Source organism: Loxodonta africana, chromosome 13, assembly GCF_030014295.1.
Source record: "Loxodonta africana isolate mLoxAfr1 chromosome 13, mLoxAfr1.hap2, whole genome shotgun sequence".
Lineage (NCBI taxonomy): Eukaryota > Metazoa > Chordata > Mammalia > Proboscidea > Elephantidae > Loxodonta > Loxodonta africana.
Genome location: NC_087354.1, coordinates 6,657,505 through 6,680,505, shown reverse-complemented (window position 1 = coordinate 6,680,505; position 23,001 = coordinate 6,657,505). Strand labels below are relative to the sequence as shown.

The following is a 23,001-nucleotide window of genomic DNA, read 5'->3' as shown; positions in this document are numbered from 1 at the left end:
CTGAAACCATGGTCCCCAAACCCCCACCCCTGGTATGCTGGCCTTCAAAGCATTCAGTTTATTCAGGAAACTTCTTTGCTTTTGGTTTAGTCCAGTTGTGCTGACCTTGCTGTGTTGTGTGATGTCTTTCCCTTTGCCTAAAGTAGTTCTCATCTACTATCTAATTACTGAGTACACCTGTCCCTCCCTCTCTCCCCCCTCTAGGAACCACCAGAGAATATTTTCTTCTCTGTTTAAACTATTTCTCAAGTTCTTATAATAGTGGTCTTATACAATATTTGTCCTTTTGCAACTGACTAATTTCACTCAGCATAATGCCTTCCAGATTCCTCAAAGTTATGAAATGTTTCACAGATTCATCAGTGTTCTATGCATAGTATTCCATTGTGTGAATATACCATAATTTATTTATCCATTCATCTGTTGATAGGCACCTTGGTAGCTTCCATCTTTTTGCTATTATTAACAGTGCTGCAGTAAACATGGGTGTGCATATATCTGTTCATGTAAAGGCTCTTATTTCTCTAGGATATATTCCAAGGAGTGAGATTGCTGGATCCTATGGTAGTTCTATTTCTAGCTTTTCAAGGAAGCACCAAATCAATTTCCGAAGTGGCTGTACCATTTTACATTCCTACCAGCAGTGCATAAGTATTCCAGTCTCTCCACAAACTCTCCAAGATTTATTGTTTTGTGTTTTTTGGATTAATGCCAGCCTTGTTGGAGTGAGATGGAATCTCATTGTAGTTTTGATTTGCATTTATCTAATGGCTAATGATCATGAGCATTTCCTCATGTATCTGTTAGCTACCTGAATGTCTTCTTGAATGAAGTGTCTGTTCATATCTTTGGCCCATTTTTTAATTGGGTTATTTGTCTTTTTGCAGTTGAGTTTTTGCAGTATCATGTAGATTTTAGAGATCAGTCGCTGATTGGAAATGTCATAGCTAAAAACTTTTTCCCAGTCTGTAGGTAATCTTTTTACTCTTTTGTTGAAGTCTTTGGATGGGCATTGGTGTTTGATTTTTAGGAGCTCTGGGGAAAAAAAAAATTTTTTTCCCAGGTGTCTAGTTTTTCTTCTGCATTGTTAGTAATGTTTTGTATACTGTTTATGCCATGTATTAGGGCTCCTAACTTTGTTCCTATTTTTTATTCCATGATCTTTATTGTTTTAGATTTTATATTTAGGTCTTTGATCTATTTTGAGTTAGTTATTGTGCGTGGTGTGAGGTATGGGTCTTGTTTCATTTTTTTGCAGACGGATATCCAGTTATGCTGCCACCATTTGTTAAAAAGACTGTCTTTTTCCCATTTAACTAATTTTGGGCCTTTGTCAAATACCAATTGCCTGTATGTGAATGGATTTATATCTGGATTCTCAATTCTGTTCCATTGGTCTATGTATCTGTTGTTGTACCAGTACCAGGCAGTTTTGACTATTGTGGCGGTATCATAGGTTCTAAAATCAGGTAGAGTGAGGCCTCCCATTTTGTTTTCTTTTTCAGTAATGCTTTATTTATCCAGGGGCTCTTTCCTTTCCATATGAATTTAGTAATTTGTTTCTTCATCTCATTAAAAAATGTCGTTGGAATTGCATTAAATCTATAGATTGCTTTTGGCAGAGTAGACAGTTTTACAATGTTAAGTCTTCTAATCGATGAGCAAGGTATGTTTTTCCACTTATGTAGGTCTCTTTTGGTTTTTTGCAGATGTTTTTTGTAGTTTTCTTGGCATAAGTCTTTTTACATCTCTGGTAAGATTTATTCCCAAGTATTTTATCTCCTTGGGGGATACTGTAAATGGTATTGATTTGGTGATTTCCTTTTCAATGTTCTTTTTGTTGGTATAGAGGAATCCAACTCATTTTTGTATATTTATCTTGTATCCTGATTCTCTGCTGAATTCTTCTATTAGTTTCAGTAGTTTTCTTGAGGATTCTTTAGGGTTTTTTGTGTATAAGATCATGTCATCTGCCAATAGAGATAATTTTACTGCTTCTTTGCCAATCTGGATGCCCTTTATTTCTTTATCTAGCCTATTGCTCTGGCTAGCACTTCCAGCACAATGTTGAATAAGGTGGTGATAAAGGACATCCTTGTCTGGTTCCCCATCTCAAGGGGAATGCTTTCAGGTTCTTTCCTTTTAGGATGATATTGGCTATTGGTTTTATATAAATGCCCTTCATTATGTTGAGGTATTTTCCTTCTATTCCAATTTTGCTGAGAATTTTTATCATGAATGGGTGTTGAACTTTGTCAAATGCCTTTTCTGCATCAATTGATAAAATCATGTGATTCTTGTCTTTTGTTCTGTTTATGTGGTGGATTACATTAATTTTTTTTCTAATGTTGAACCATCCCTGCATACCTGGTATGAATTCCACTTGGTCATGGTGAGTTATTTTTTTGATATGTTGTGAATTCTGTTGGCTAGAATTTTGTTGAGGATTTTTGCATCTAAGTTCAGGAGGGATATAATTCTGTAATTTTCTCTTTTTGTGGTGACTTTACTTGGTTTTGGTATCAGGGATATGGTGGCTTTATAGAATGAGTTTGGGAGTATTCTGTCCTTTTCTATGCTCTGAAATACCTTAGTAATAGTGGTGGTAACTCTTCTGTGAAAGTTTGGTAGAACTCTGCATTAAAGTCATCTGGGCCAGGGCTTTTTTTTCTTGGGAATTTTTAAATTACCTTTTGAATCTGTTCTTTTGTTATGTGTCTATTTAGTTGTTCTACTTCTGTAAGTGTTAGTTTAGGTAGGTAGTGTGTTTCTAGAAATTCATCCATTTCTTCTAGGTTTTCAAATTTGTTAGAGTACAATTTTTCACAGTAATCTGATATGACTCATTTAATTTCAGTTGGGTCTGTTGTAATATTGCCCATCTCATTTCTTATTCCGGTTATTTGCTTCCTCTCTTGTTTTTCTTTTGTCAGTTTGGCCAATGGTTTATGAATTTTGTTAAGTTTTGCAAAGAACCAGATTTTGGTTTTGTTAATTCTTTCAATTTTTTTTTCTGTTTTCTATTTCATTTAGCTCTACTGTAATTTTTATTATTAGCTTTCTTCTGGTGCCTGAAGGCTTCTTTTGTTGCTCTCTTTCTATTCAGGTTGTAGGGATAATTCTTTGATTTTGGCCTTTTCTTCTTTTTTTATGGGTGCATTTATTATTATAAATTGACCTCTGAGCACTGCTTTCACTGTGTCCCAAAGGTTCTGATAGGAAGTGTTTTCATTCTCATTGGATTCTATGAATTTCTTTGTTCCATCCTTAATGTCTTCTATAATCCAGTCTTTTTTGAGCAGGGTATTGCTCAGTTTAGAAGTGTTTGATTTCTTTTCCCTGCTTTTTCTGTTCTGATTTCTACTTTTATGGCCTTATGGTCAGAGAAGATGCTTTGTAATATTTCAGTGTTTTGGATTCTGCTAAGGCTTGCTTTCTGACCTAATATGTGGTCTATTCTAGAGAATGTTCCATGTGCACTAGAAAAGAAAGTGTACTTGGCTGCTGTTGGGTGGAGTGTTCTGTATGTGTATGAGGTCAAGCTGGGTGATTGTGGCATTTGGATCTTCCGTGTCTTTATTGAGCTTCTTTCTGGATGTCCTGCCCTTCACCGAAAGTGGTGTGTTGAAGCCTCCTACTATTTTTGTGGAGCTGTCTATCTCACTTTTCAATGCTGATAGAGTTTGTTTTATGTATCTTGCAGCCCTGTCATTGGGTGCATAAATATTTAATATGGTTATATTTTATCTTCTTGGTATATTGTTCATTTAATCATTATATAGTGTCTTCCTTATCCTTTCTGATGGATTTAACTTTAAAGAGTATTTTGTCAGAAGTAGACTTTTTGGATTGTTGTTTGCTTGATATATTTTTTTCTGTGCTTTGAGTTTTAGTTTGTTTCTCTACGTCTAAGGCATGTCTCTTGTAGGCAGCATATAGATAGATCATGTTTTTTAATCTATTCTGCCAATCTCTGTCTCTTTATTGATGAATTTACTCCATTTACAGTCTGCATAATTATAGATAGGTTTGAATTTAGTGCTATCATTTTGATGTCTTTTTGTGTCTTGTTGACAGTTTCTATTTCCCGCTTAATTTTTTGTGTTGAGTAGCTTATCTTTATATATTGTCTTTTCCTCATATTCGTTGTTGTTGATTTTGTTTCTTCTGAGTCTCTATTTTTTTCTTGTATTTTATTTTGCAGTGTAGGATAGTTTGTCTCCTTTGTGGTCACCTTATTATTTACTCCTATTTTTCTAAATTTAAATGTAACTTTTATTTCTTTGTTTCGCCTTGTCTTCCTCTCCGTATGAAAGATCTATGACTACATTTCTTAGTCCCTCTTTATTCTTTTAATGTTGTCTTGTTTTAAATAGTAACATCGCTGTTTTCCTGTTTGGGGCTTTTTTTTTTAATCTTGATTTGTTTTTGTGGTTTCCCTGTCTTGGTTGACATCTGATTGCTCTGCCCAGTGTTCTATTCTTGGGTTGATACCTGATATTATTTATTTTCTAACCAAAGAACTCCCTTTAGTATTTCTTATAGTTTTGGTTTGGTTCATATGAATTCCCTAAGCTTCTGTTTATCTGGAAATGTCTTAATTTCACCTTTATATTTGAGAGACAGCTTTGCTGGATAAATGATTCCTGGTTGGCAATTTTTTTCCTTCAATTTTGTATATAAGCCATCCCATTGCCTCCTTGATTTGCATGGTTTCTGCCAAGTAAAAAAAAAGTCCGAACTTATTCTTATTGGCTCTCCTTTATACGTGACTTTCCTTTTATCCCTAGCTTCTCTTAAAATTCTCTCTTCATCTTTGGTTTTGGCAAGTTTGATTATAATATGTCTTGATGACTTTCTTTTAAAATCTACCTTATGTGGAGTTCGATGAGCATCTTGGATAGATATCTTCTCATCTTTCATGATTTCAGGGAAGTTTTCTGCCAACAGTTCTTCAGCAATTCTCTCTGTATTTTTTGTTATCTCTCCCTGTTCTGGTACTCTAAGCATTCGTAGGTTATTTCTCTTGATAGAGTCCCACATGATTCTTAAGGGTTCTTGATTTTTTTTAAATGTTTTATTTGATTTTTCTTCAAATATATTGGTGCTAAGTGCCTTATCTTCAGGTTCACAAATTCTGCCTTCCTTTTGTTCAGTTCTGCTCCTCTGATTTTTTATAGAGCTGTCTGCTTCTGAAATTTTATTGTTAATCCTCTGAATTTCTGATTGCTGTCTGTCCATGGATTTTTCCAGCTCATTAGGTTTTTCATTATGTTCCTGAATAACCTTTTTAATTTCTTCAACTGCTTTATCTGTGTGTTCCTTGGTTTGTTCTGCATATTGTCTGATTCCCTTCATGATGTCTTGAAGGATTGTGTATATTAATCTTTTGTATCTTGCCTTCGGTAATTCCAGGAATGCACTTTCACCTAGAAGATACCTTGATTCTTTGTTTTCAGACCTAGTTGAGGCAATCATGGTCTCTTTCTTTATGTGACTTGTTATTGACTGTTGTCTATGAGCCATCAATAAGTTATTGTATTAGTTTATTTTATGTTTGCTTACTGTGTCATAGCTTCTTGCTTTGTTTTGTTTTGATATGCCCAAATGGGTTTCTTGAGTGAGCTAGCCTGATTATTTTCTCCTTTGGAGCTCTGACGTCTTTCCCCTAGATGGCTAGAGCTGTTATCAGGTATATCAGTCTAGGAGTCCATTCACTTTTCTTGTATGAATTCAGCTCAGGTGTCCAGGTACCTGATCATCAAGCGTGTGGTACAGGCTCTGTCTTACAGTCTTAGAGGGGCAGGGGTGATTTGTGTAGGTGCTGGTATCTGGTTGCAGCAGCACATCATGGTCTGAACAAGGCAGGGGGCTGAGAATTATCCCCCACATGTCTATGAGGAAAGCGTATCCCTGTTCCCTAGTGTGCACAGGTGGGTGGGTTCTGCAGATGGACCATGGGCACCTAGTGTTTTTGGTTGTAAGGACTGCGAGGTAGCAGTTATACTTGGACCCCTGTCGCGGGTGGCTGGGTGACCTGAGTGGAGCTACCTGTCCTTAGGCCCCTGATGTGGGTAGGAGAGGACTGTGTTTAATAGGCAAAATTATCTGGCAAAATTTTTTAATCTGGTTTTGAACTCTGACTTTTCTTTGAATCAGAAGTATATAACAAAATGAAAAGTATGGTTATAATTCTTTTTTTTTTTTTTGAAGTTTAAATTTTTTGTCTCTTTAAGTAAGTGATTACTCCAAATCAGTGATTCTCAACAGGGCATGATTTTGTCCCCCAGGGGACAGTGGTAATGTCTGAAGACTTTTTTGGTTTTCACATTGATGGAGGGGAAGTTCTACTGGCATCTAGTAGGTAAAGACCAAGAATGCTGCTGAACATCCTATAACACACGGAACAGCCACCCACAACAAGGAATTTCCTGCCAAAATGCCACTAGCCCTGAGGTTGAAAACCCTTCTCTAAATAGAATTTATCCGTATGATGTAGTTGATATAATAGATTTATTATTTTGAATTGAGAATTGTGATATAAGACCCAGCATTTTTGTTCTAGTTTTGAAACTCATAGATCAAAGTAACAAGTGTAATTTGGGAATTTTTAAATTTTTATTTGAACATGTTCAATCTGATGCTTTCAATATTGAGAATCATTCAGCATAATCAAATTGCAATGAAAAGTTCAAATTTGAGAGGTGTTAGACAGCTGTGTCATCCCTGTGTCACTACTACAAGATTCCCCCTTTGATTCTCTCCTGTTCCAGACTCTCCTTGTTCCCAAGTGTCCCCACTGGTGCTGACGAAGGTGGTAGGTGTAGCAGAATGGCTCCTGTGCTGCCCTTTTCTCTCCTTTATTATCTCCTACCTTTCCTGTAAAACAGTGTTCTGAATGTGTTCAGTACTGTGAAATTAGTTATGTGCTTCGGTTAAATAGACCTTCCTTTCCTTTTTTTGAAGGTTGTAAAAACCAAGCATTTTCTTTTCAGTACTTAAGCTTTAACTATAATGTTTAACTTTAAAAAGGAAGTGAAAATGCAATTTATCTGAAAGACCCTCTATATGGAATGGCATTTGATTAGGTACAGTTGAACAGTGCTCCTATACACAGATCTTAAAGAGATTGCCTTCCATTTGAATTTAAATTTAATATGGATATTAATGTAAATCAGTGAGGAATCCCGTGCCTCTGCTCTTGTGCTGTTTTCCTTGATGAATCTTCTGTGCGCACATATGATAATAAATTATTTATAGGCTGTATATTTGAGTCTGATCTTTTATAAGAAGCAAGAGTCTGGGCTGCGTATTATTTTTAAGACATGGTTTTTAAAAATTTACATATATTCTCAGTTTTAAATTGATTCTCACCATATGTCCATTTCTTCTAGGCATTGGGACATCTCCACTTAATAGAATATATAGGAGAACAGACTGCTTTGCTAATAAAGGTACATTAAGTGGTATAATAGAATGTGCTCCAGACACTGCCCTTTTGATTTTGTTAAAAAAAAAAAAAAAAAAAGGGTGGCAAGAATAAGCCATATTATGTAATAAATTACTGCAGGAAACCTATTTTATCCTTTGTAGCCTAGAGCTGAAGGGAGGCATTTCCCAAAGAATATATAATTACAGTTTCCTGCTATTTTGCTGTTAGCCTTTAGTAAAAAATGCCCAAGAAGGAGAGCAACACAACCCCTAGTCTGAACAAATGAGTGCTGCAGAGTCCCCATTCCAGACTATGTTGGGGTTCAGGTCAGGGTGAGAGTGTTTGTCACCACCAGGTGCTGGTGACAGAAGAGGCAGCTCTGCTTTCCACCTGACTGGACTAGGAGGCTGGAGCAAGCTCTTGGAATTGCCCTCCCGTCATTTACTCACAGAAACCCAGAGGGTCCTATAAGGAGTCGGGAAAGCCTTGGTGTGGCCCCTTTTTGAACACCCCCTGGCCACTGAACCTGTGTCTCTTGTGTGTCAGAAGGTCCCTTCTAAATCTCACAGGTTAAATCAAAAGCTAAATGTATGTGATTTAACACTGCAGCTAATTGTGCACAGGTAACTTTTGGCTCTGAGCATTGCCGTTATCTGCCCTTCCAGATGGTCCCTGAGGACCAGCGCCTTGCAGCAGCTATTGTCCTGGTGGTCTGGGTCTCAGCTACAGCCTCTTCCTTGATTGACAACATCCCGTTCACTGCCACCATGGTGAGTCACATGCTTTAGATGTAGAGGGCTCCACTGCTAGCCAGCATGCAATCTGGAGCTTCCCTTCCTCTGAGGAAACAGGGAGTGATACCTTCTCTCTTTGCTGGAGTCACAACCTGAGAAGACAGATGAAGCAGATCCCAGGGAAGAGAATGGTGAGAGCCCAGACTCATAGTGAATGGGAGTGGTCCAAGGTGACTGGTTGTTTTGGGGTCAGCTGACAGAGAGCTGTTGCCCTCCGTGGAAGGACTGTACTTTCTTTCTTTCTTCAATACAAATGAAAAGATACTCACTAAATGATTAGGATTAAAAGTAGCATTTTCCAAACCACCCCGGGGGGTGGGGTGGTAGAAATTATCAATCCAAGAGAAGGCAGGAAATGATGGGAGTGGGGGAATCAGAAGAAAAAAATATCATAAATGGAAAACCAAAATAAAATTGTAGAAATAAATTCAAGGCCATCAGTAATCACAGTATATTTAAACATGTTAATGTGTTTGTTCTGGATTGGGTTGTGTCTCTAAAAATATCTGTATCAATTTGGCTATGCCATGTTTCCTAGTCCTGAGTCCTGGAAATTGACCCCGTTCTTTGGTTTTCCATTTATGATAGTATCTTTTGATATGTAATTCTCAGAGTTGTATCAGCATTTCAATCAATAGTTCCAATCAACAGAGCTAGTTTAAGAAGACAAGGAGTTTATCTCAGGATAGTGCTCCATTCTTGGAATGTCTAAGAGGCAACCAGGAACCCAAGGCCCCTCTGGGAGGCTGCCCCATGGAGCCCTCAGCATCTGCTGCTTTCCTGAGTGCCTTGGCTCACTCCCCCACTGAGTTTGGGAGCTTGGTCACCCTGCCCTGAGTGTTCCTTGTCACTCCCCTTCTCCAAACCAGCCTCTCCAGCTGGTATGAGCACATGCTTCTGCCGGTGGAAGCCTTCTATCAGCATCCCATACCCAGTACCCCTGGCCCACACAGCCAGGAGCACCCCACGGCATGCTTACCAGTCCTGTCTGCCACGGCCTCCCTCCAGAATCCCTGGGCAGCCCCCAGAGCATCACCCTGAGACCACCGGGTAGAAGGTCCTCCTCACCTGAGTCTCTGATGTTTAGAGACCCTGTATTCCACCTCTGGGAATCTCCCCTCTGGACCATGTACATCATAGCAGCATTGTCACCTGTGACCAGTGCCCTGGTGCAGTCACATACCTCTGTCTCCTTCTCTATCCCTGTGAGGGATGCTTAGCCTTCTTGTGATTGTCTGGCCCTCCTGGGCATTCCCTGGGCCTTAGAGCAGGACTAGAGGTCTGGCAGTAAGGCCTGGGCACTCTCCTGTTTCAGACCATTCATTGAGAAGGAGTTTTTCTGTATTTTTCAGTGAATTATGATATTATGCTATCTAAATTTAAATGGATATATTTAAGACAGTGGTGGATCACTTTTGTTTGAGAATGGCGATACTACTATATGCTACCGATGGCATCCTTGGGAGAGACTTAAATAAGGACAACACATTTCACATACTAACTTCAAATGTAGGAGGGAGGTCATGTATTTTTTTGAAACTCTTTATGGGACATGTGAGCAACAACATTTGAACCCCATGTGTAGGCGTGGCCATGGAGGTGAAGGGGGCCCTCAGCTAGTCTTCAGTGTGAACTCACTGGATGCTGAGCTGAGGCAAATCAGTCTTCACGGGATTAAGTGACAGCTCTTCTGGCCATACCAGACGGGACAAGCACTAGAAAGAGAGGCTGTTTTTAGGAACGGAATCTGTGAAGAGAGGGTCACGTCGGGGCACATAAGGGGTCACGGTGGGGGCAGACAGAGGGTCTGGGCTCTTCACTAAACTACAGGAGCATAAAGGGGAGGAGGGAGGAGTGCTAAGTGAGGTTCTGGCAGTAAGCTCTGAGCATACAGTGTTAGAAAGCATCAGCCACATTTGGAAAGTCAGGGAAGGCTTCTTAGGGGCCCAGGCTGGCCAAGAGGCTGAAGGAAGGGAGATGCAAGGACCAAGAGCAGGAGCTACTTCAGTAGCAGCATTGAGGATGTCTTAGGCAAAGTTCCTTAGAGGAGCAAAACCAGTGAAGCTCGCACACACACACACACACAGACACGTACACGTGTCTCTCTCTCTGTCTATATATATACACCAAAAAACAAACCCATTGCCATCAAGTTGATTCCAACTGATAGTGACCCTATAGGACAGAATAGAGCTGTCCCGTGGGGTATCCAAGGAGTGACTGGTGGATCCGAACTCCTGACCTTTTGTTTGGTTTATAGCCACCAGCGCTTCATATACACACATACATATACATACACACACACACACACACACACATGCTGGCATGACAGACTAGAGAATAGAGAGTGATGCTTCTGGTTATTGAATGTGAGGCCTGTTAGAGTATCTCAGTGCTAGGGGTCATAGAAAATAGGGCAGAGAGCAGTGGTGGGAAACAGTGTAGCATAGGTTTGCCATAGTGTGCTTTGGAATCAAAGAACTCTGCTCAAATTCTGGCCAGTCACTCACGAGATTTGTGTCTAGTGCCTCTCTGAATCTCGGAATCCTCATTGGTCAATGGAAGGAATAATAGACACATATCAAGAGTGTTTGGGTATTGGATAAGTGACTACATGCAAATATTTAGCACAGGACTTGGTGCATTTTGGGCTGTCATAGATTCTCTTATGTTACTAAGTTCCTGGGCACTCTGCTTGGCTTTTCCTGACATTGCTTCACTCAAGAGTCACAGTGGTGCCTGTACAATGGGGTTGCAGGTAAGGAAATGGGGGACCAGTTAATCATGGGCCGGAGTCAGAGGTCACACAGCTGGGTCAGACTCGAGTGTCTGTGGACCCCAGAGTTCATGTTGGTTTCCTTCCAAATTCTTGTGCTACTTTTTGACTGCTGAAAAATTGTCTTGAGTTTAGTGACTCACAATGTGGACAGTGCCTCTACATTTTCATGAGTTGTAATATCAGTCTTCTTTTCCTCCACAGATTCCTGTGCTTCTTAACTTGAGCCAAGACCCTGAGGTCAGCCTTCCTGTGCAGCCGCTCATGTATTCGCTAGCCCTTGGAGCCTGCCTAGGAGGTAAGGATGCTGACTGCATCTGTGGGAAAAGGCACAGAGGCACTGTTTTCAAGTCAGAAATTAAGAGTTCACTGATACGAGATTGAGGGTAAATTAAGGAAAGCCCTCATGGTTTCCCAAGTGGAGGCACACTGTCAGCTTTGATTGGAATAATTCTAGAGCTAACTCAGCTTCTCTGTCGGCCTGCCCTGTCCCACTCCTGGTGGAACTGCACGTGGCATCCTAAACCCGCACCATAGTCCAACTCAGTCCATACAGCCTGGTCACTGTCAACACTTCCATGTGGAATGTAGTTATGTTCTGAAACAGTCAGAAGCTATTCTCTGTTACAGTCCTCTTTCTCCTCCTCTTATTCCCTCCTTAATGGATGGGGTGAAATGGCGAATGGGTGAACTGAGAAACAGTGACTCTGAGCTAAGAGTAGGAAGAAAGATGAAGGATTTGTTGGGGTTTGATTGAAGAAATTGTAAAGTGCCTGGAGATACTGACCCCTGGGACCTAGTATGATGCCTTTGGGATGTACGTGTCTTTGGAGGGCCCTGTATGAGAATCTTCGTCACATTTGGAAGCCTGATCACTTTGGGGAGCAGAAGAGGACTGCAGAGAGTCTGAGATAAGACAGCAGTTTTCATTCTTTTTTCTAAATCTTAATTTTGTTATTGCTGTTGAGAATACATACAGGAAAACATACACCAATTCAGTAGTTTCTACGTGTATAATTCAGTGACATTGATTATATATATTTTTTATTGTGCTTTAGATGAAGGTTTACAGAGTAAATTAATTTCTCATTAAACATTTAATACACATTTTTTGTGACATTGGTTGCCAAATCTACAACATGTCAACACTCTTCTCGACCTTAGGTTCCCCATTGTCAGCTTTCCTGTCCCCTCCTGCCTTCTCGTCCTTGCCCTTGTGCTAGTGTGTCCATTTAGTCTAGTATTTTTTTTTTTACATGGTTTAGCTCCATGTATTATTTGTTTTATGGCCTGTCTAATCTTTGGCTGAAGGGTGTACCTCAGAAGTGACCTCAGTACTGAGTTAAAAATGTGTCCGGGGGCCATACTCTCAGGGTTTCTCCAGTCTCTGTCAGACCGGTAAGTCTGGTCCTCTTTTGTGAGTTAGAATTTTGTTCTACATTTTTCTCCAACTCTGTCCAGGACCCTCTATTGTGATCCCTGTTGGAGCAGTTGGTGGTGGTAGCCGAGTACCATCTAATTGAGCTGGACTCGGCCTGGTGGAGACTATGGTAGTTGTGGTTCATTAGTCCTTTGGACTTACCTTTCCCTTGTGCTTTGGTTTTCTTCATTCTCCCTTGCTCCAGTTGGGGTGGGACCAGTGGAGTATCTGAGATGGCTACTCACAAGTTTTTAAGACCCCAGATACTACTCACCAAAGTAGGATGTAGAACATTTTCTTTATAAACTGTATTATGCCAATTAAGCTAGGTGTCTCCTGACACCATGGTCCCCAGCCCTCAGCCCAATAATTTGGACCCTCAGGGAGTTCAGATGTGTCTATGAAGCTTCTATGACTTTGGCTTGGTCAAGTTGTGCTGACTTCCCCAGTATTTTGTACCTTTTACTGATACATTCTTCAGGCTGTACAATCATTCACACCCTCCTTTTCTGAATTGTTCCTTTCCATTAACATAAATTCAGTGCCCCCTAAGGTTCCTATCTAATCTTCTGAGTTGCTTATGTCAATTTGATCACAAACAGATAGTTCTTAAAGACAAAAATGGTTAAGACAGATATTTTTTACTAGTTAAGCTAAACTTCGGTTTTAAGAAGACTTTGGGGGATAGTTTTGGTTTAAGGTTTGAAGATTATCTCAGGATGGTGGTTTCAGGGGTTAATTCAGCTTCCATGGCTCCAGAAAGTCTGGAGTCCGTGAGAATTTGAAATTTTGTACTATCTTTTCCCCTTTTTGATCAAGATTTTGGAGTTTTAATTTTTTCATATAGGCATGCTTAGATAATCCAGCTTTTTTGTTCTGTAATTGATCTCTGGCTATTGAATCCATAACTTTCTTTTTGGTTTATTTCCTTGTCTGAAGAGGGTGATTTATGTCATCCAGCAAAGTTCATAATTTCTAGAGACTGCTAATTAGTATAGTGATTGAGACCTCACATTCTTACCAGAGTACAGCTTGTTAAAATTGTTCTATTAAAGAACCAGCCCCATGGGAAGCTGCAATTCTTCTCATAGTTTTATTTAACATCAGCAATAGAAACAGTCCAAGGAGACCTGGAAAAGAGTCTTCGATGTGGGATTTTGCTCATTTAACCTTATTTAGTGTCTGCTCTTAACCTGACATTGGGCTAGACAATGAATCACCCTCCATCTCTTGAGTGGGGAAAACAGTCCCCTAAGCTAAGGTTATGACCAACATGAGTAGGTCTCTCCTTGTATGGTGGAATTAATTTTTAGGGAGCACTAGAGAGGGGGTGGGGGAAAGGTCAAGAAGGCTTTCCAAAGCAGGTAGTTTTGAGCTGGGCCTTGAAGTAGGAGAACCCACCTGTGCTCATTCTGATTCCCCCAGAACATGCAGAGAAAACATGGAGGGGCTCTCAAGGAAAGAAGTTAACATGGACTACTTATGTGGCTGTTGTGGTTGTTGTTATTAGGTGCTGTCGAATCAGTTCTGACTCATAGTGACCCCGCGTACAACAGAACGAAACACTGCCTGGTCCTGTGCCATCCTCACAATCGTTGTTATGCTTGAGCCCATTGTTGCAGCCACTGTGTCAATCCATCTCATTGAGGGTCTTCCTCTTTTTCACTGACCCATTACTCTAACAAGCATGATGTCCTTCTCCAGGGACTGATCCCTCCTGATAACATGTCCAAAGTATGTGAGACAGTCTCGCCATCCTTACTTCTAAGGAACATTCTGGTTGTAGTTCTTCTAAGACAGGTTTGTTTGTTCTTTTGGCAGTCCAAGGTATATTCAGTATTCTTCACCAATGCCACAATTCAAAGACATCAATTCTTTGGTCTTCCTTATTCATCGTCTAGCTTTTGCATGCATAAGCAATTGAAAATAACATGGCTTGGGTCAGGTGCACCTTAGTCTTCAAGGTGACATCTTTGCTTCTCAACACTTTAAAGAGGTCTTTTGCAGCAGATTTTCCCAAGGCAGTGCATCCTTTGATTTCTTGACTGCTGCTTCCATGGGTATTGATTGTAGATCCAGGTAAAATGAAATCCTTGGTAACTTCAATCTTTTCTCTGTTTATCACGATGTTGCTTATTGGCCCAGTTGCGAGGATTTTTGTGTGGCTAACAACCTAAAATGATGGGCAAACACTCGCTGACTGAGGCCACTTTGCAAGCAGGAAGACAGGTGTAATGAATGAAGGTTTTAAGTTTTGAAACTTTTTTAACCTAGTAGCTCTGGTTGTTGATCGTACTTGTTCTTGGTATATCAGATGCCCAGTCACTAACTCTACACTTATTCCATCGGTGATCTCTCTCTCATTGACTCAGGGTTTTTGAAGACCAGTTTAAATAGAAGTTTTCGGTCAGTTTTAGAAATGTAATTTGCTATATAAGATGGGTGAAATTCACTAGATATTTCAAAACAAGGAATTCTTTCTGGGTCTGACCCCCCCCCAATTTTTTTTTTTTCCACTAAGAGCAAAGGGCAATTCAAAAAAGTCTGAAGAAAAAATTGCCTTAGCCTTTGTTTCCTAGAAAGCCAAGGCGTAGGCAAAACTTAGGCATGCTGAGGCTTTATCGGAAGGTGCAGAAAGAGGGTGGGAGGAAGTGAAGTGAGGCAGTGGAGGAGAGAAAGCAAACACACAGTACATCACCAAGCTAGTGATAGCGTCACAGGAAGAGAAAGCCAGTTTTCAGTGAAGTGGAGCATTTTCTAGATGGGCCCTATGGAACCATTGTGCCTTGGAATAGAAGGAGGGAAGGAGAGATTTATTAGTTCCATGCTGTTGTCAGTCAAAGCTTGCATCAGAATGCTTCTGAATCTAGTTAGGAAGTAAGCAATTGCAAGATCGCATTGCCTTCAACCCAACATAGAACAAACCACATTAGCTACAAAACCATAGTTTTTTTTTTTTTTTTAAAAAACCCTCAGAACACTGAAGATGCAAAGAAACCTAAATGAAATAAATTCTAGAAAGTGACCATACCTAGGAGTGGAATGGATGGACCATATAGTAGGTGACTGTCAAAATTTTTAAGAGATTGCCAAAGTGATTGTCCACTTTTTACATTCTCATCAGCAAAGTATGAGACTATCACTTTTTCCATATCCTTGCAAACACTTGGCATGATCATTCTTTTTTAATTTTAGCTATTCTAACTAATAGATGTGTAATAATATATCTTTCTGGTTTTAATTTGCATTTTCCTGGTGACTAATGGGAAACCCTGGTGGTGTAATGGTTAAGAGCTACAGCTGCTAACCAAAAGGTCGGCAGTTCAAATTCACCAGGCACTCCCTGGAAACCCTATGGGGCAGTTTTACTCTGTTCTATAGGGTCACTATGAGTTGGAATCGACTCGATGGCAACAGGTTTGGTTTTTTTGGTTTTTGGTGACTAATGATGTTGAGCATCTTTTCATTTGCTTATTTGTCATCCATACATCTTCCTGAGTGAAGTATGTTCAAAAATTTTGCCCATTTCTTTCTTTATTGAATTTTGAGAGTTTTTGCATACTCTGGTCAGATGTGCCTTGAAAATATATTATCTCACTCTGTGGTTTGTTTTTTTATTCTTCCGATAATGTATTTAAAGAGTAGAAGTATTTAATTTTGGAGAAGTCCAATTTATCTATTTTTTTTTTTTTATGGACTGTGTATTCGGTGTCATGTCTAAGAAATCTTTGCCTAATTCAAGGTCACAAAGATTTTCTCCTGTGTTTTCTTTTAGAAAATTTATATTTTAGGTTTAATATTTAGGTCTATGCGTCATTTTGAGTGAATTTTTGTATATGGTAAGAGGTAGAGTGAGATTTGTTTTCCTTTGCATATGCATATCTAATTGTTTCAGCACCATATGTTGAGAGGCTATCCTTTTTCCACTGCATTGCCTTTGACTCCTTTGTCAAAGATCAGTTGCCCTTATGTGTATGAGTATTTCTGGACTCTTTTCTGTTCAATTGATCTATTTATATATGCTATTAATACGCTGTCTTAAATACTCTAGCTTTACAATAAGTTTTGAAATTAGATAGTGTTAGCTTTATAACTTTTTTTTTTAATAATTTGTTTTTGGCTTTTCTGTCTTTAAAATATTGAATCTTCTGATGTATGAACAAGGTATAGCTTTTGACTTATTTAAGTCTTCTTTAATTTCTCTAACCATGGAGACTGAGAATAATGACAGTTTTACTTCTTATTCTCCCATCTGGATATCTTTGATTTCTTCTGCTTGTCTTATTGGTCTGGCTGGGATATACAGTATGATATTGAATGACATCACAAAGTTCCTCTCCTTTGTCTCCTATCTCTCAGAGATCACTGTCCTTCTTTGCCTAAAGCCCAGTGCCTTGAATTCATTGTTTTATATACTTTGTCTATTTAGGTTTTGTTTGTTTGGTTGTTTTGGTTGTTTAGAAGGAACCGTTGGTTTATCTTGCCGGGAAACAGAAGCGCTCAGCATAACATTTTAAGGTTCATAAGTGTTGTTGCTTTTATCAGTAAAAAAAATTTTCTTATTAAGTAGTTTTTCATTCTACTACGAAATTTTTCATCACTTTTTGAAGTGTTTATTCACCCGTTGATGGATATTTGGGTTGTTTCTCATTATTTGGCTGTTATGGATAAAGCTGCTGTCAACAGCTGCTACCAGAATGTGGCTTTGTCGGTGTTATTGATTTTAACCATTTGAGTGAGTTGTTATGGTTTTAATTTGGATTTCTTTGATGACTAATGAGCCTTAGAATTTTTATGTGGTTATTGGTCATTTGTACATCTCACCTTGTGAAATATCTCTTTATATCATTTTCTATTTTCTGTTGGATTGCTTGTCTTCTTATTAATGAGTTATAAAATTCTTTATATATACTGGATACAAGTTCTTCATCAGGTATACGTTTTTGTGAATGTTTTCTTCCAGTCTTTGACTTGCCTTTTCATTTTCTTGGTTGTGGTTTTTAGTGAAAATGAGGTTTTAATGGTGAAGAAATCCAACTTTTTAACCTTATTTATGTTCATGCTTTTTATGTCCTATCTGTGAAATCTTTGTGCAGCCAGCCTCACAGGTGCAGAGTTTTCTGGTTATCTACAGTGGGAGGGTGCTGCTGGTGTCAGTGCCTCCATCATGGCTGGAAGCAGGATTTGCCTATTTACATTTTGAATGTGGATCCTACAAAATGTATAAATGGATAGAATGAAGATTCAAATATAATGCTAATTTTTTTGTTTTGTTTTGAACACCTGAGAGAATGGGGATTCCATTTACTCAAATGAGGAGAACTGAGTGGAATGTTAAACTTGAGGTGTCTGTTAGACACCCAAGAAGTGTGCTGAGTGTGCAGTTGGATGTCTATCTTGAGTTCAGGAGGACCCACGCTAAGTTAGAGTATGTTTTATCTTCTCATTTTGAAATAATTTCAAGCTTACAGAAAATTTACAGCAATACAAGAACTCCTATGTAATATCCTTTACCAGATTTACAACCATTAACATTTTATCACATTTGTTTTTATTATTCACTCTCTCTGGGTTTTTGTCTTGTTTACAGTTTATTAGTTAAGTTGTATTTTAATACATATAAATTTTAATGACCCATATGAAAGTAAATTGTAGATATAATGCCTCGTTATTCTAAATTCTTTAGATTTACCTGGAGGGGGTTGTGGTATCAGGATTTATTTCTATTAGATGGGAGAAATGGCCATGTGATTACACACAAGTGAGAAAGAAGCAGTAGAGAGAAGAAAATGAATGTAGTGGAGAGAGACAGGAAAATTTTGGAGCAATGTCCCCAGATAGGTGAGAGGGGAATGGAGCCTGTGTGTATATGAGGGAGCCAGCCTTCTTCAGGAGCAAAGACGGTTCATTCATGCTAAGGAAAATAGGGTCACATGTATGGGAATAGGTCTGCCGGGGCAGAGGAGGTTATCCTTTATTATCAAATATTGTCTAGTTTCTCAGGAAAAGAAAAAGCTTAGTGTGAGCACAGGAGAGGAGAGAGGAGAAGGTGTAACATATTCAACTAGGTAACTGAGTGATAAAATAGACTGAGAATAGTAGTTTTGATTTCAGGACATGATTGAGAGCCCGTTTGAGGTTAATAATGTACATTTAAAAAGATGTCCATCAGCATGGCTGTGTAAAAGATGAGTTTCCAGATTGTACGGCTGTGTGTAGTGTCAGCCGCATAACTGTGTATATGACCAGTTGTCAGTTGTCTGAGTTGTGTATAAGACCAGATGCATAATCGTGTATAAGACTGGCACAGTTGTGTACAGGATTGGCTACCTGGTCAGCTACATGGATGCCAGCAAGGATGATATTTGGAGATTGGGAGGCAGGGCATCGAGATTGCTAGAAGGATCACTGTTCTTGATAATGACATAATTTAAGTTAGTGCCATGGGAATGAAACAGTACCTTCACATTACTTTTTACAAATCAACACTGTTTGTTTTTTTTTTTTGTCTTTTTAGTTATTTGGGTTATAAGCAACAGAAATGCAATTGAAACTGCCTTGATCAAGTATGCGAGAGTGTGTGTGTCTAAATCTGCCCACCTTTGATGAGGTGGCTGATAGGCTCGATGGTGCGCCACCCTCTGTCCTTGGCGTTTCCTCCTCCTGCCCAGCTCATCTTCGTTGGGCTCCATTCTCAGAAGGGCTGTTCCTCAGGCTGACAGTGCTGTGGTCTGCTCCAGATCTGCAGCTTACAGGTCACCAGCCCTGAGTAGCTCAGTGGAAGGAGAGTCTTGTCCTCACCAGGGTGTGCCCAGATGTCAGATTGAGCTAAATGACTGAGCCTGGATCAGTGTCCCTCTTCCAACACTGATCACTATGGGTTAGAGAGATGGACAATGTGACTGGCTTCACCAAGAAAATCTATCCTTCTTTTAATCAATCAGTGTGTGTGTTGGGACAGATGGGTCTCTAATACTGTGAGGCCAGTCTTGGATCATTTTCTTCACCCAGACTACTCAGATGGTTGTTTGTGTCTGTATGTCCCCACATGGATCATATGCAAGTCAAGAGAGGTATTCCATGTCCAGACAAATGCCCTTTCATGAAAAATGCCAAACAAAGTGCTCTATCCTGGTTGTTTTCATCTGTGCAGCCATTATTTCCTCCCTCCCCACCCAAAACAGGGTTTCCTGGTATGTGTCCTAGTCCTGAAGTGGTATTGAAGAAGGCGATTTTCATCTGAGATATCCTCTGCTGCCCCTAAGGACACATTCTCTCCCACTGTCATGGATCCTCTAAAATATACTACCGTCTTAACTGGCAGGGATTTGCATGTAGAACAGCTGCAGTTCTACCTATAAATGTTTTTTACAAGCAGTGAATTCACTTTCTTGCTGCTAGTAGGATTTCTCCCCGATATTTGCAAATCAATCACTTTGACTTGCCTGTAAAGAATAATCAAGTCAGGATCCTGTGAGATGGTCCAGATATATAGCAGAACACAAGAGAACAGAAGCCTGCCACCAAGACAAACTGGGTCTTGATTTTGATTTCAGGCAATGGAACCCTGATTGGAGCATCAGCAAATGTAGTTTGTGCAGGAATTGCTGAGCAGCATGGATACGGATTCTCCTTCATGGAATTTTTCAGGTACTTTTAAACTCATTTTCAATTTGTTTAACATATAGCACCTAAGCTTACATTAATTAAAACAACAATAACAATGATGCATACTGTCAAGCACTGGAATAGCATGTTTTTAGCAATCAGAGAGACTGACATAGGTGAGGTTAAGCTCAGACAAAACACATTATAGATTTATTATTGAGACTAGTTTCATAATACAGGGGGGAATTTAGACATTCTTGGGGCTGAATGATTCATAGTAAGTGAAAGAGTCAGGAGATGGTTGTGGCTTGCCAGGCATATGATGTTCATGCGGCCGCTCTTGTGGAAATTCCCATGGGGATTTGTGGCTAGCTGTACGAGATGAGGTGCACATGAGAACTGTCATCTGTGGAGTGTACAGCAGAAATCCCACACTCACAAAGACTCAGGCATGCTCCGTGTGTAGCCAAGACTGTCACACTGAGGAGGCATTCCCTGTGTGGGCACAATGTGGGGAGGATGGCTGTCCATAGGCACATAGCCAGGGCACACAGCTGCTGGCACACGGCAACCTGCTACAAGGGAGCTTGGACCGCTGTGGGTCCCGATTTCCTCCACACCTATTTTCACATGGCCCAACTGCATGTTTGTTTCCCATCCCTCTCCAAGCTCATGTCTGCACACAGCCACTGTGCAGGCACCACTGTGCAGCATGCTCAGAGCCCCCCTTCTCATTACAGTCAGGAGTATGACCTTTCTCTGAATGCAAGGCTGTGCTGTTTTTAGGTGTCCTCGAGTTGATTTTTGACTCATAGTAGCCTCATGTGACAGAGAACTGCCTCATAGGTTTTTCTAGGCTGTAATCTTTATGGGAGCAGATCACTAGGTCTTTCCTACCCTGGAGCTGCTGGGTGGGTGCCAGCTTTTCGGTTAGCAGCCGAGTGCTTAACCATTGCATGGCTAGGGCGAGGCTGTGCAGTCAATGGTAAATTGCTTGACAGGAATGAATGGAATTACATTCCAAGACTGCTGCTTGAACTCACACCATAGCATTTCCTACATCAACCAGCATGGTGGATAAGCAGGCGGGGGGGTGAGGGTGTAGAATGGACATTGGTGGTCCCATAAAATGGTGCTGCCAACATGAACTTACTACACTGAATTTCATGTTGACTGTAATCATTAAGGCTGTGTGTCAACTTGGCTGGGACCATGATTCTTAGTAGTTAGGCGGTTATGATGTAGTTTGGCAGTTGTAAAATGATGTAATCACTTCCATGATGAGATTTGATATAATGTGATCACCTCCATGATGGAATCTGCTGTGAGTAGCCAATCAATTAAAAGGGAGTTTCCTTGGAGGTATGGCCTGTATCCAATATGGGTGAACTTTCTGGCAAGGCTTTTGGGCTTTTGCTCACTTGGATTCCTGCAGCTGGCTCCTGTTTGTCTGACTTCCTGTTCTTGGGACTTGAGTTATAATCTAAACTGGGGTCTTACCTGCCAATCTTGGGATTCATTGCTCTGCGAAGCCTGTGAGCCAGACCCCTGCTTTCTGACCTGCCAGTCTTGGGTTCACCAACCCCCGTGGCTATGTGAATCAGGAGAAGCCTCCAGCCTGACCTACCAACTTGGGATGCGTTCCAGCCTCTACAACTGTGTGAGCCATTTCCTTGATATAAATGTCTTCATATATTTATACACTTTACTGGTTTTGCTTCTCTAGAGCACCCAGCCTAAGACATTGACCAAAGCTTTTGTTGAAGTTCTTTGGGTGTAAACTCACAGGTGGAATGTATATACAACAGTGGCATTGCATCTGTGGCTGTGTGGCAGGGGGAGGTGCAGCCTGTGGGGCAGCAGCCCTGGTTCTGAGCCCTAGGCCTGTGTGGTAACTGCTTGTTTGGGCTGGCTGTGGAAGCAGCCCCTGGGCAGTCACACTCAGGTAAGGGCCACCAATACAGGTCTCTGCGGATACTGGAACATTTATTATACTGGTCATTTCCATTGTTCGTGAGCAACTAATCATATCTGGTAGTTTTGTTGAGGTGTTAATATGAATTTACTCACGAAAGACTTGGGAGGCCCTTGGTTGCACCGCTTAGCAGGACTCTGGACATGTGGCTGACCCTGCTGCTTAGAGACAAGATCCAGAATTTAATTCTGGCCCAAGTTCCTCCTGTCTAGACTCCCATCTGCCTTGGTCGAGTAGAAAAGGACTAATCCCGTCACTTAAACAAGAACTGCCTCAGTCAGAACTCTATTCATCACAGCCAGCAGAGCAGTGGCATCAGGATGATCTACCAGTGTCTTGTCTTTGCTCATCGCCCATGAGGGTTGGACCCCTGGAACACAGCCAAGGTTAATAACAATAACCAGGACCTCTGTCCAGTTGGAGGGATTGATGTCCAGGGCACTTGGGACATGTAAGGTGCCCTGGGATTTGTTCAGTAGGTAATATGTGCATATACTGAACTTTAGAAGTAGGCCTTGCATTTGTGTATGATAGGGACAACTTGTGTGCAGTCACAGTGGTGAAGGGCTAGCGTGGTGGTCAAAAAATTGAAGGCCAAAAAAAGCTGAGAGAAAGACTGCTAGTTGTCTCCTCCAAAAGCTCTTTTGCCCATAACCCTATGAATTGTATACATTTTCTTGGATGAAAAAAGAATCTCTCCATAGTCAGATGTATTTCAGAACCGTACCTTCATTCTACCCTGGGTTTTTTCCTCTTCTTTCAGCTTGGACAATCTTTTGTGTCAGGAGACCTGGTGGTGCAGCGGTTAAGAGCTCAGCTGCCAACCAAAAGGTTGGCAGTTCGAATCCACCAGCTACTCCTTGGAAACCCTATAGGGCAGTTCTACTCTGTCCTAAAGGGTCTATGAGTCAGAATCAACTCAATGGCTACAGGGTTGGTTTTTAAAATTTTTTTTAGGAACTCAGAGAGGTTTTCCCAGGGAATCTAATGGTTGTA

At 40.4% G+C, this 23,001-nt stretch overlaps 1 protein-coding gene across 1 annotated transcript in view; it reads left to right on the top strand.

Moving 5' to 3' along the window:
• LOC100664120 (P protein) overlaps positions 1-20,141 on the top strand; it is a 151,854-nt gene extending 131,713 nt beyond the window's left edge. The window contains exons 15-18 of the mRNA XM_064296177.1: positions 7,395-7,454; positions 8,098-8,202; positions 11,207-11,300; positions 19,979-20,141. Of these exons, the coding sequence (XP_064152247.1) occupies positions 7,395-7,454; positions 8,098-8,202; positions 11,207-11,300; positions 19,979-20,082 (363 nt within the window). The 3' untranslated portion in view covers positions 20,083-20,141. The remainder of the gene's footprint in view (positions 1-7,394; positions 7,455-8,097; positions 8,203-11,206; positions 11,301-19,978) is intronic.
• The last annotated feature ends 2,860 nt before the right edge of the window (positions 20,142-23,001 follow it).